The following is a 13,345-nucleotide window of genomic DNA, read 5'->3' as shown; positions in this document are numbered from 1 at the left end:
CTCTCTCTCCCCCCCGCTCTCTCTCTCCCCCCCCGCTCTCTCTCTCCCCCCCGCTCTCTCTCTCCCCCCCGCTCTCTCTCTCCCCCCCGCTCTCTCTCTCCCCCCCGCTCTCTCTCTCCCCCCCCGCTCTCTCTCTCCCCCCCCGCTCTCTCTCTCCCCCCCCGCTCTCTCTCTCCCCCCCCGCTCTCTCTCTCCCCCCCGCTCTCTCTCTCCCCCCCCGCTCTCTCTCTCCCCCCCCGCTCTCTCTCTCCCCCCCCGCTCTCTCTCTCCCCCCCGCTCTCTCTCTCCCCCCCCGCTCTCTCTCTCCCCCCCCGCTCTCTCTCTCCCCCCCGCTCTCTCTCTCCCCCCCGCTCTCTCTCTCCCCCCCGCGCTCTCTCTCTCCCCCCCGCGCTCTCTCTCTCCCCCCCCGCTCTCTCTCTCCCCCCGCGCTCTCTCTCCCCCCGCGCTCTCTCTCCCCCCCGCGCTCTCTCTCCCCCCCGCGCTCTCTCTCCCCCCCGCGCTCTCTCTCCCCCCCGCGCTCTCTCTCCCCCCCGCGCTCTCTCTCCCCCCCGCGCTCTCTCTCCCCCCCGCGCTCTCTCTCTCCCCCCCGCGCTCTCTCTCCCCCCCCGCGCTCTCTCTCTCCCCCCCGCGCTCTCTCTCTCCCCCCCGCGCTCTCTCTCTCCCCCCCGCGCTCTCTCTCTCCCCCCCGCGCTCTCTCTCTCCCCCCCGCGCTCTCTCTCTCCCCCCCGCGCTCTCTCTCTCCCCCCCGCGCTCTCTCTCTCCCCCCCGCGCTCTCTCTCTCCCCCCCGCGCTCTCTCTCTCCCCCCCGCGCTCTCTCTCTCCCCCCCGCGCTCTCTCTCTCCCCCCCGCGCTCTCTCTCTCCCCCCGCGCTCTCTCTCTCCCCCCCGCGCTCTCTCTCTCCCCCCCGCGCTCTCTCTCTCCCCCCCGCGCTCTCTCTCTCCCCCCCGCGCTCTCTCTCTCCCCCCCGCGCTCTCTCTCTCCCCCCCGCGCTCTCTCTCTCCCCCCCGCGCTCTCTCTCTCCCCCCCGCGCTCTCTCTCTCCCCCCCGCGCTCTCTCTCTCCCCCCCGCGCTCTCTCTCTCCCCCCCGCGCTCTCTCTCTCCCCCCCGCGCTCTCTCTCCCCCCGCGCTCTCTCTCTCCCCCCGCGCTCTCTCTCTCCCCCCCGCGCGCTCTCTCCCCCCCGCTCTCTCTCTCCCCCCCGCTCTCTCCCCCCCGCTCTCTCTCTCCCCCCGCTCTCTCTCTCCCCCCGCTCTCTCTCTCCCCCCCGCTCTCTCTCTCCCCCCCCGCTCTCTCTCTCCCCCCCCGCTCTCTCTCTCCCCCCCCGCTCTCTCTCTCTCCCCCCCCGCTCTCTCTCTCTCCCCCCCGCTCTCTCTCTCTCCCCCCCGCTCTCTCTCTCTCCCCCCCCGCTCTCTCTCTCTCTCCCCCCCCGCTCTCTCTCTCTCTCCCCCCCCGCTCTCTCTCTCTCTCCCCCCCCGCTCTCTCTCTCTCTCCCCCCCCGCTCTCTCTCTCTCTCCCCCCCCGCTCTCTCTCTCTCTCCCCCCCCGCTCTCTCTCTCTCTCCCCCCCCGCTCTCTCTCTCTCTCCCCCCCCGCTCTCTCTCTCTCTCCCCCCCCGCTCTCTCTCTCTCTCCCCCCCCGCTCTCTCTCTCTCTCCCCCCCCGCTCTCTCTCTCTCTCCACCCCCGCTCTCTCTCTCTCTCCCCCCCCGCTCTCTCTCTCTCTCCCCCCCCGCTCTCTCTCTCTCTCCCCCCCCGCTCTCTCTCTCTCTCCCCCCCCGCTCTCTCTCTCTCTCCCCCCCCGCTCTCTCTCTCTCCCCCCCGCTCTCTCTCTCTCCCCCCCCGCTCTCTCTCTCTCCCCCCCCGCTCTCTCTCTCTCTCCCCCACCCGCTCTCTCTCTCTCTCCCCCCCCGCTCTCTCTCTCTCTCCCCCCCCGCTCTCTCTCTCTCCCCCCCGCTCTCTCTCTCTCCCCCCCCGCTCTCTCTCTCTCCCCCCCCGCTCTCTCTCTCTCCCCCCCGCTCTCTCTCTCTCCCCCCCGCTCTCTCTCTCTCCCCCCCGCTCTCTCTCTCTCCCCCCCGCTCGCTCTCTCTCCCCCCCGCTCGCTCTCTCTCCCCCCCGCTCGCTCTCTCTCCCCCCCGCTCGCTCTCTCTCCCCCCCGCTCGCTCTCTCTCCCCCCCGCTCGCTCTCTCTCCCCCCCGCTCGCTCTCTCTCCCCCCCGCTCGCTCTCTCTCCCCCCCGCTCTCTCTCTCTCCCCCCCGCTCTCTCTCTCTCCCCCCCGCTCTCTCTCTCTCCCCCCCGCTCTCTCTCTCTCCCCCCGCTCTCTCTCTCTCCCCCCCGCTCTCTCTCTCTCCCCCCCGCTCTCTCTCTCTCTCCCCCCCGCTCTCTCTCTCTCTCCCCCCCGCTCTCTCTCTCTCCCCCCCGCTCTCTCTCTCTCCCCCCCGCTCTCTCTCTCTCCCCCCCCGCTCTCTCTCTCTCTCCCCCCCCGCTCTCTCTCTCTCCCCCCCGCTCTCTCTCCCCCCCGCTCTCTCTCTCTCCCCCCCGCTCTCTCTCTCTCCCCCCCGCTCTCTCTCTCTCCCCCCCGCTCTCTCTCTCTCTCTCCCCCCCGCTCTCTCTCTCTCTCTCTCCCCCCCGCTCTCTCTCTCTCTCTCTCTCTCTCTCTCTCTCTCTCTCCCCCGCTCTCTCTCTCTCCCCGCCCCTCGCGCGCTCTCCCCGCCCCTCGCCCCCTCTCCCTCGCCCCCTCTCCCTCGCCCCCTCTCCCTCGCCTCCCTCGCCCCCTCTCGCTAGGCTCTCTCTCGCGCTCTCTCTCCCCCAGTCTCTCTCTCTCTCTCTCTCTCTCCCAACAACAATATGCCCTCAAAAAAACCCTCGGCACCGCCGGGCACTTCAGCTAGTATGGTATAAAAGGAAATGTAGCAGCGTGATTAGGAAGTTGATTGACTGGCAGGAAACAAAGAGTTAGGATAAATGTAAAGTAAATGGTTGTTGCTCAGATGGGAGAAGGACTGGTATATCCAGGGTTGGGCGGGGGGGGTCAATGTTGGGTCGATATTGTTCTCTTATAGATGGTATCGAGAACACAATTTCAATATTTGCTGACACAAATATAGGAGGTTTTGCAAACAGTGAAGAGGACTGCGAAAGACTTTTGGAAGATATAGACAGGTTAGCAGAATGGGCAGATAGGTAGCATATGCAGTTTAATGTGGAGAAATGTTTGGTAAATGTTTTGGGAGGAAAAACAAGAACTGAGAGTACTGTATACACTAACAGAAAAACACTGAAGGGTATGGATGAAATGGGTATTTGAAGCAGAGGAAGATATAGTGGGATTAATTTGGATAGCTCCAGAAATGACCCAGCACTGACATGACGGATCAAATGCCCTCTTCCTGTGCTGAAACCGTCTATGGTTCTTGCTACAGAAGCTGCATGTAATAGTTAGTTTTTATTGCATTGTCATGGAATTATTACTCTACATTAGGTTCCCTATCCTTAAGTGGATGAATGCAAGATGATTCTCCGGGCAGGTGCTACCTGCAGCCGCTGGACCACATCCACTTGCTCCTGCTCACTGGTTTTCTCATTGTGTTTCCCTCAAGTTAACTTTAGCTTTGCAGATTGCGATTAAGTGCCAGAGTGCGAGGTGAGGTGCACAGTGACTCCAGTTGAGAACAACAACAACATTTACATAGTGATTTTTAGCATAGAAAAAAAGTCTTAAGGTGCTTTGAGAGGCATAATCAAAGAAATATGGACGTCAAGCCAAAGAAGGAGATACTGGGAGAGGTGAACAAAAGCTTGATCAAAGAGGTGAGTTTTAAGGAGGGGCTTAAAGGAGGAGAAGGAGGTAGAGGGGTGAAGGACTTTAGGGAGGGGATTCCAGAGCATGAGGCCTCAGCAGCTGAAAGCACATCTGCTAGTGGTGGGGCAAAGGAAGAGGTACTGCAAAAGAAGCCAGAGGCAGAGGAACAGAGAGTTCGGGGAGTAGCTTTTTTTTTTAGAGCTAGACAAAAGTTACGGATAGCGAGGGATGAAGCCATAAAAGGATTTAAACATGATAATGAGAATTTTAAATTTGAGGCATTTTAGGGGACGAATGCATGTTAGCGAGGACAGGGGTGAAGAGTGAGCGTGACTTGGTGCGGGATAGGATGTAGGCAGCAGCGTTTTGGATGAGCTGAAGTTTACGGAGGGTGAATGATGAGAGGCCAATGAGGAGAGTATTAGCATAGTTGAGTCTGGAGGTGACAAAGGCATGGGTGAGGGTTTTAGCAGCACGTGGGGTGAGGTAGCAGTAGAGGCGAGCGATGCTGTGGAGGTGTGGTGGAAAGGGTGGACAGCTTTAAGTTCCTCAGAGTCCACATCACGGAAGACCTCTCCTGGTCCCTCAATACCTCCTCTCTGGTGAAGAAGGCCCAGCAGCGCCTATATCTCCTAAGGAGGCTGAAGGGATGTAACCTGTCACCCCTGATCCTCTCTAACTTTTACCGCTGCACTATAGAGAGCATCCTGACAAACTGTATCACAGTATGATATGGCAGCTGTAGCTACTATGACCGGAAAGCTCTGCAGCGGGTAGTCAAAACTGCCCAACGCATTACCGGCACCCGCCTACCGACCATAGAGCACATATACCAGAAACGCTGTTTACGGAGGTCACGGCCCATCATCAAAGACCCTACCCACCCCAGCCACAGTCTGTTCGCCCTCCTGCCATCTGGGAGACGCTACAGATGCATTCGCACCCGTACGACCAGATTTAGGAACAGCTTCTTTCCCAGGGCTGTCATCCTACTGAACTCCACAAATAAACTCTAAAGCCTGCACATCTGCCAATGCACTTTATTATGTTTATGTTAATGTATTACAAGCCAAATGTATGTTGAATGTTTAAATGTCTTAATCTAAATGTACACTCTCGGGAGCCGCAAGCCTACATTTCGTTGTACTGCACTTGTGCACTAACAATGACAATAAAAGTTGATTTGATTTGAGGTGGAAATAGGCGGTCTTTGTAATGGAGAGGATATTGGGTTGGAAACTCAGCTTGGATCGAATAGGACACCAAGGCTGCAAACAGTCTGGTTTAGCCTGTGACAGTGTCTGGGAAGGGAGACAGAATCAATGGCAAAGGTATGAAGTTTGTGGTGGGGGCTGAAGGTGTTGCCTTCAGTCTTCCTAATGTTTAGGTGGAGAGAATTGCAGCTCATCCAAGATTGGATTTTGGACAAACAGCCTGACAACACACAGGCAGTGTTGAGCGGGGTGAAGCAGGTGCTGGAGAGGTACAGCTGGCTGCCATCAGCGTACATGTGGAAGTAGACCCCACGTCTGCAATTGATGTTGACAAGAGGCAGCATGTAGAAGAGAAAGAGGAAGGAGCCCAGGATAGATCCTTGGGTTACTCCTGAAGCATGGTGGAGGAGCGGGAAGAGAAGCCATTGTTGGAGATGCTCTGGGTGTGATCAGAAAGGTAAGAGTGGAACCAAGCAAGAGCAGTTCCTCTGAGCTGGACAATGGAGCATATCTAGTGCTTAAATATGAGATGACATTGCAGTTCCCTTTCTGGACCCTTCTTACAACACTGGAGGCATATCCTCTGTACAGTGCTGCTTGCATTGATGGAGCCTGCCACTACCAAGCTCATTTCCCCATTGCCTTGCTGCCCATCTCAGTATAAGAGGCGTTCCCTCCTGAACTGCACTTGCTGCCGCAAGATTTGGTGCCTCCTTCATCAGAGCAATGTGCCCTGCTTTTCCTAGATTTCTGCCAGACATATCTTCAGCTGCACAGCTTGTTTCTGCAACCAACATTACAAAATATAATTTCTCATTTAAGTTGCTGCAGGCCTTCAAGGTCTGTGACAGCACACGAAATGCCTTCTCCTCAGCACGTACCATCTGCTCTTCTAACTCTAGTTTACTTTGCTCCACAATCACAGGCAGAGTCCTCCGCCACCACACTGCTGCATCCTGAAACACTCTCCCCAAAGCCTTCTGCCTTGCCACCCATTCTCAAAAGCCTTCTCAAAATCTACCTAATCACCCATGCCTTCAGTGCCCGTATAACTCCCCTCCCATTTACTTCAGGTATTTTCCGAACTCCTGTAAAATCTCTTAGGATTTTTGTTATGTGATAGGAACTATAAAAATGTAAATGTGAGAAGCTGTTAATACAACAACATAATGCACCAATATGAAGGCTGAAAGCATTATTGTGAATTTAATATCACTTATAACACCCATGAGGCAATATCTTAAAATTCAATGGAACTTCTCCCGCCATAGTGGGAAAATTGTATTTTGATTCATTACAGTGTTAACTTAAATTTATTTAAAAAGCAGATAATAAGGGCAAGTATGTAAAATACACAATTTCTGCACATCATTTTTATTATTAAGAAATCCAAGGGAAAGAACAAGGCCCATAGTACAGAACAGCACCAAAGCTGAAAAATGTAAAACTTATCCTGTCTAAGAGTGTGCGAGAGATGTGAGATGGGGGCAGTATTCAGGTGTTGAACAGAATTGAGCTTTAAGAACATAAGAAGTAGGAGCAGGAGTAGGCCATACGGCCCCTCGGGCCTGCTCCGCTATTCAATAGGATCATGGCTGATCCGAATCTAGACTCACGCCCACTTCCCTGCCCTCTCCCCGTAACCCCTAATTCCCTTATCTGCTAGGAAACTGTCTATCTCCATTTTAAATTTATTTAATGTTGCAGCTTCCGCAGCTCTCTGGGGTAGCAAATTCCATAGATTTACTACCCTCTGAGTGAAAAAGTTTCTCCTCATCTCAGTTTTGAAAGGGCAGCCCCTTATTCTTAGATTATGCCCCCTAATTCTAGGAAATTAAGAGGCATTGAGAGAAAAAGAAGTTTGACACAAAAGAGGAAAGTAAACTTTTCTGATGCACCTTTTGGTAATAGCTGAGATGTGACCACTCCATTTGAGGCTAGAGGAGATAGTGAAATTAAGGATGTCGATAAATAAAGCAAAACGAAGGGTGGAGCCATTAAAGGTAAGTGATGGTGTTGTTGTTGTTTAGACTTGTAAGAGATGTGAAGGAACAAGATTTTCATTACTCCTTTACAAGCCATGGAGGAAATGAAGATGTAATTCAGCCACTGCGTTGTAAGAGAAATGAAAGTTGTGCACACTGACATGTGAGATCTGAATGAAATCATGAATGTAAAGGTACTGAACAGCAAAAAAGCTTATAAGTTGATTGAGAGCAGGCAAACATTGATGTGAGAGAGGACAGAATTAGTGGCAAATGAGTCAACAACTACAGCACAGATAGAGCAATTTGAGAAAGAAACTAGATAGCCATGAATGTAGCGATGATGGTAACTTGTTTAGAAGTGCATGGATACTGACCCTGTCAAATGATTTAGAGATATCCAGGCATTGACAAAGGATTCACCAAGAATTTACCAAAGTGTTCAAGAGCAGAGTTTCAGAGCTGAGTAATGAAGGGAACAAGATCATCAATGGAAGGGCTGTACTAGTGATTGTGGATTAGGTTAGAACATTCAGGATGATGACAAGTAGAGTCACCAGTAGCTTCCAGGACTTGGCCCATCAGGCTCGAGGGGCTGAATGGCCTACTCCTGCTCCTATCTTCTATGTTTCCATGTTTAGAAAATAATAATGTCATAATAGTTGGATAATTGGAAAGGTGGGAGAGGTTGCCTTGCTTAGGCATAAGCTGCAGGACTTAAGCAAGTTTATAGGGAGAAGGAACGGTGGACTGAGAGTAAGACTTGGCAAAGGATGGGTAAGTTTGGAAGCGCATATCTTGAGGATGATGACTAATACTATCAGAACCCGAGAGCAGAGGGGTTAGAAATCAGGGTGGAACCCGACTCTGCTGCTTTCCACCACTTGAACACTACCATGCTAAATTCTGATGGAAAGGGGCAAACTCTTTTGCTGCCTGCCCCCCTCCCCACATCCCAACATCACCAAGACACTTCTGATTCGTACTGCAGGTAAGCATTGAACTAATGAACATACTGATTATATTAGGAATATTAGGAGACAAATGCTTAACACATTTATTTGATATTTCTCTGCTATTTTAACATGAGTGTTAACCCATTTATTTTAAACGGATTAATGTCTCTGCTAATATAACAGAAAAGGGAATGATGTTAAGCATTCATCTGCTAATATAGCAATTTCTAAGCAGTGCTTCATAAAACTTTACATGAGAACCCTCCCCCCTTTTACTTTTTTTTGTAGACTGGTATCCACTTCATGTCAATAACAGTGAATACCATTTATGGTATTTTTTAAACTATCACTAAAAAATAGAGCTGTGGCCTGGGGACTAACACAGGACCGAGAACTGTAAAATATATAATACAGCTTGGCAGTTCTGAGTTGATCTATGCATGTGGAAATAACATCCATACTGCGATGAACTCCGAGAATAGCACAGTGCAATTTTATCCATGGGGCAGGAACACAACAGTATTGCTATCTCACAGTGTTAATGATATCTCATTAGAAATTTTCTGTATTGAGAGCCCCTGAGCTGGCACAAACAAAAGTGTTTTTAACCAGATTTGGACAAGGAATGTTAATGTTCTTGCTTAGTCCAAGTGTGCCTTTGGCAAACAAATTGCATTCTTATATGGAGATATATGTAGATTTGACTATTTTTAATACATTTTAATCTTTGATTAAAGCAAATCTTGAAGATGAAATTGTAGACAGAATGGGAGTTCTAGTCACAAGGCTCCAATGTGTTATTTTTATATACATATATATGTGAAGCCACAAGCAAAATATTTTTCCACTTCACTTCTCATGTCAGCATAAAGCTGAAATACAATGTGGATTAAGTGCAACACAGAACTCCCCCTACATAGACTTGAAGAGCATTTGTTTTCCCTTGATGCTATTTCAGCATTACCTAATGCACTTATGGGATGAAACTGTGCTATGCAATATCTTATATATATAAATCGGTACTTCTGTCATTCTGTCTGTCATTCTGTCTGTCTGTCATTCTGTCTGTCATCGCCTGTGCGTCTGGCGGGCTATGCGCTCGAAAGTTACAGGGCGTACCTACGCGCGCGTTACCTCCAAAGAAAGCTTACGCTTCCGAGACGGTTTTAAGCGTATTTACGTTTCGGCCGGGCTAAAATCGCGCCCGCGGTATTCCAAAAACCTTCAACATTCCGCTCATTAGCATCTCATTATCCGCTCATTAGCGACAGAGTGACCTCGAGGTCGACCGATCGTACGGCGGCTTGCTGCCGCGTGTGGCCAGGCCCTCCTACGGTCGAGTGACGGGACGATTGACCAATCCTACGCTTTGGTGACCTGACGGTTGACCAATCGGTGCGTGTGTGGGCGGGCCTTATCGTTCTGAACCGAGGTGAGTCGCCGCCATCTTGCTTCCATTCTTTTTCCTGCTTTCTGCGTCTTTCTTTTCAAATATACATTTCCAGCAAAATAAAAATCAATTTATTAAATTCTTTTAAAATAAATCACTCATTTGTAAATATTTTATCTAACCAGAACATTCTTTTTCCTACCTTTGCCTGTTTTTTTCTTAGGCCTGAAAGCCTGGGCCTTTCTTACCCAGCCAGGCCCGAGCTAGGTAACTGGGCTGCTGCTGCTAAGCTCCTCACCACCCCCCCCCCCCCACCCCCCCCCCCGTGTCACTTTACCCGGGGCAACGGCGTCAGCCACGAGGGTCAGGGTGCGCGCGCAGCAGGAGCAGGTGAGACTCTGTTCCGCACTCGGCTCGGGCGGGGGGGGGCGGGGCTCTCGAGAGTGCGGATCGGGTTACCCCGGCAACGGGAGTGCGGGCCGGCTGGGGCTTGGAGAGCGCGGCTCTCGGCCGGGGGGGGGGGGGCGGGGCTTGGAGAGCGCGGCTCTCGGCCGGGGGGGGGCGGGGGCTTGGAGAGCGTGGCTCTCGGCCGGGGGGGGGCGGGGCTTGGAGAGCGCGGCTCTCGGCCGGGGGGGGGCGGGGCTCGGAGAGTGCGGCTCTCGGCCGGGGGGGGGCGGGGCTTGGAGAGCGCGGCTCTCGGCCGGGGGGGGCGGGGGCTTGGAGAGCGCGGCTCTCGGCCGGGGGGGGGCGGGGGCTTGGAGAGCGCGGCTCTCGGCCGGGGGGGGGCGGGGCTCGGAGAGTGCGGCTCTCGGCCGGGGGGGCGGGGCTCGGAGAGCGCGGCTCTCGGCCGGTGGGGGGCGGGGCTCGGAGAGCGCGGCTCTCGGCCGGGGGGGGCGGGGCTCGGAGAGCGCGGCTCTCGGCCGGGGGGGGGCGGGGCTCGGAGAGCGCGGCTCTCGGCCGGGGGGGGGCGGGGCTCGGAGAGCGCGGCTCTTGGCCGGGGGGGGGCGGGGCTCGGAGAGCTGGGCTCTCGGCAGTGCGGGGCGGCACGGCAGGGTTACCACGGCAACCGGGCGTGGCCGTGCCTGTCTCTCAGCCTCAAGCCCTCCCTTCCTCCCTCCCCCCCTTCCTTCCCCCCCTCCCCCTCCCTTCCCCCCTCCCCCTCCCTTCCACCCCGCCCCCCCCTTCCACCCCTTCCCCCTTCCACCCCGCCCCCCCCCTTCTTCCCCCCTTCTCCCCCGCCCTCCCTTCCCCCTTCCCCGCCCTCCATTCCCCCCACCCGCGCTCTCTCTCTACCCCCCAGTCGCTCTCTCTCTACCCCCCCAGTCGCTCTCTCTCTACCCCCCAGTCACGCTCTCTCTACCCCCCCAGTCGCTCTCTCTCTTCCCCCCCCCCCCCAGTCTCGCGCTCTCTCTCTCTCTCTCTCTCTCTTCCCCCCCCCCCCCCCCCGTCGCTCTCTCTCTCTCTTCCAACAACAACATGCCCTCGAAAAAGCCTCGGCACCGCCGGGCACTTCAGCTAGTTAGTAATAAACGTGTTAACACATTAGTATGAAATTACTTTGCTATTTTAATGAGCAGTTTAAGACCATTGTTAAATTAGCAGACAGAGGGATTTCATCAAATGCTTTAACACGTCAAATCACACAGCCCAACTTCAACTCGTTAATTACAAATTAACAGGCTGGAGAGCTACAAACCAAGTAGTGGAGATGTCAGTAGACGGAGCAGTTAATAGAATCACCTAATAGCTTGTACCTTCCTAATACTTTCAAATTTGCTTTGTTACTGATGATTCTCATCTGCTATATGCATGAACCACAACCCTACTTTAAGAGCACTAACTACTAAAAGAACATTTACATTTACCATACTGCACATGTATCTTTCCTACAGACCACTGTTAATTGGTGCCTTGAAAGTATTGTTCAGCTGCAGATTTGTGCCTTCTGGGAACTGACTTCAGATCACCCAAACTCATTTCATTTAGGGAAAGTGTCTTTTTTTCCAATTTAATTTGAACTCAATGCTGAAAAGACAGTGTTGTAACATGCTTTAGTACTTAGCCTGAGAGTCCTTAGTTAACAGCCGTGGCTGAGAGGTGGCAATTAGTTGTCCTATAAGTACTTAACAGTTATTATAAATAATAGCTGATCTGAAGCATGGTTGTAATGTTTTGCTCAATCATATTCCAAGCTGGATAGTATAGTACACTGGGGTGGGGAAGGGAAGGGACTTGAGTACCACATTTGAGACCTCAAGAGATATAAGGTTATGGTTTTCCTTCAAGTAAATACTAACATTAAAAAAAAATGTAAGTAACCAGAGCAGTAAAAAAACAAGGCATTGCCGATATGATAAAATACTGTGCCTTGAGTGCTTGGTGCATGCATTGTTCAACCATCCCCTTGCTTTTAGTGGGCCTCCATAATTGTTCCCTATCTTGGCATTGTTCTTCAGACATGAGAATTTTTTTCTAATTTCTTCCCATGAGCAATGCATTAAGATGAGAGCATTTACACGATTGGTCACCTCATGCCATTCTTTCTGTACAGCAGTTTTTTTGCATGTTCTTGGGATATGGACAATACTGGCAAAGCCACAAGTCATAGTTGCTCTGAGAAAGTGGTGGTGGAGCAATGCCCTCTGCCCCATAAATTGCAACTTTGTCCAGGCAATTTCCTCCAATAAAATCTCCAGACTCGTTTCACTGAAGAGAACACTTCTAGAACATCTCCAGCCATGCTGTCCATCAAGTCAGCCTCCAAAAACAAAGCTGCCTGCCTTTAAGAGTGCACTAACCCTTTAAGAGCTACTGCACCCCTGATTCATTACCACCACCCGCCCAACACAGGTATCTGAACTTTTTCTATGCACAAGGAAGACCATGCAGGGAGATCATTTAAACTATTTTAATTGGACAATTTTTGCAGAATCTGTTGGGAACAGGTTTCTATACAACTAGCGTAGTGCACCTGGGAGCACAGACTATTTTCGGTCTGATCCAGAATCGCCCCTAACGTTCTACATTGTGCACATGGCTTCAACAAAGTTGAAGTTTGATTAAGTAAATTTGGCACAGATAGGAGAGTTCAAATTGTGGAGCAAGCACACCTTCCTCCAAGCTCATTTGTCATCTCCCTCGACCTTAGGGCTGAGTTTGGTCTTGTGCATCTGGTAAACATGCCTCCTTCATTAGATAGGGGTGTGCCGTCTTAGTTCTTCTCAATCAATAAGGCAAAAGATACAAATTTAGCCTAGTGCACTGGTTTTGCTAAATGTATCTTGTGCATACAGTAGGGCTGTTATACTATCCCAGATAATTGTACTCTTGATGGGATCTTATTTTCTTTCCTTATTTCTATTTTTATGGCTGTATGTGTATAAAGAAGGATGTGTACACTATGTTTAAAAGGAAAAAAATGGTTTTCTGTCTTTCAGACTTCCAGTTCAAATCTGACCACTTCAGATGATGAAGATGAAATCAAGTGGGAGAAGGAAGGCTACATTTGTGCTGTTTGTCTGGATATTTTCTTCAGTCCATATATGTGTTATCCTTGTCATCACATCTTTTGTGAGCCTTGTCTTCGGACCCTTGCAAAGGATAACCCTACGAATACGCCGTGCCCTTTGTGTCGCACCGTCATCACGAGAGTCTTTTTTCAAACAGGTACAAAATAAATTAGAAATGGTATTCTGAGAAGTTTCTTCTATGATCCAAACACATTCATAAATATATCCTCATCAATATCATGATCTCCTGCCAGATGGTCGGCAGAACCCCTGGAGAAATGGCGTAAACGGCCGTTTACACCTTTTCTGCCAAAGAGTGGGAGAAAACCCCACTGAAGTTCTCTCTCATGTCTTTTGTGTTGTATTATCATCAAAGGAATCTTTTTTCTGAACATGTGTGAAATCAAACACATATAGGGGCCAAAAATCCTCAGGCTTGATGCACCAGTGAAAGTGCAATTAGTGGGCGCAAGTGATCTCTGCTCCTGACTCTGCCAG

The 13,345-nt window shown here is 51.9% G+C and overlaps 1 protein-coding gene across 2 annotated transcripts in view; it reads left to right on the top strand.

The window, feature by feature from the left end:
* Positions 1–13,345, top strand: part of rnf180a (ring finger protein 180a) — a 259,793-nt gene that overhangs the window by 159,433 nt on the left and 87,015 nt on the right. For both annotated transcript variants that reach the window (XM_085971336.1, XM_085971341.1), the window contains exon 5: positions 12,776–13,004. In XM_085971336.1, the coding sequence (XP_085827462.1) occupies positions 12,776–13,004 (229 nt within the window). The remainder of the gene's footprint in view (positions 1–12,775; positions 13,005–13,345) is intronic.

The sequence above is a fragment of the Somniosus microcephalus genome, chromosome 2 (assembly GCF_052327205.1).
Source record: "Somniosus microcephalus isolate GS21.2 chromosome 2, FLI_Smic_1.0, whole genome shotgun sequence".
Classification (NCBI taxonomy): Eukaryota; Metazoa; Chordata; class Chondrichthyes; order Squaliformes; family Somniosidae; genus Somniosus; species Somniosus microcephalus.
The sequence above is the reverse complement of the archived record's forward strand: the minus strand, read 5'-3'. Positions and strand labels throughout refer to the sequence as shown.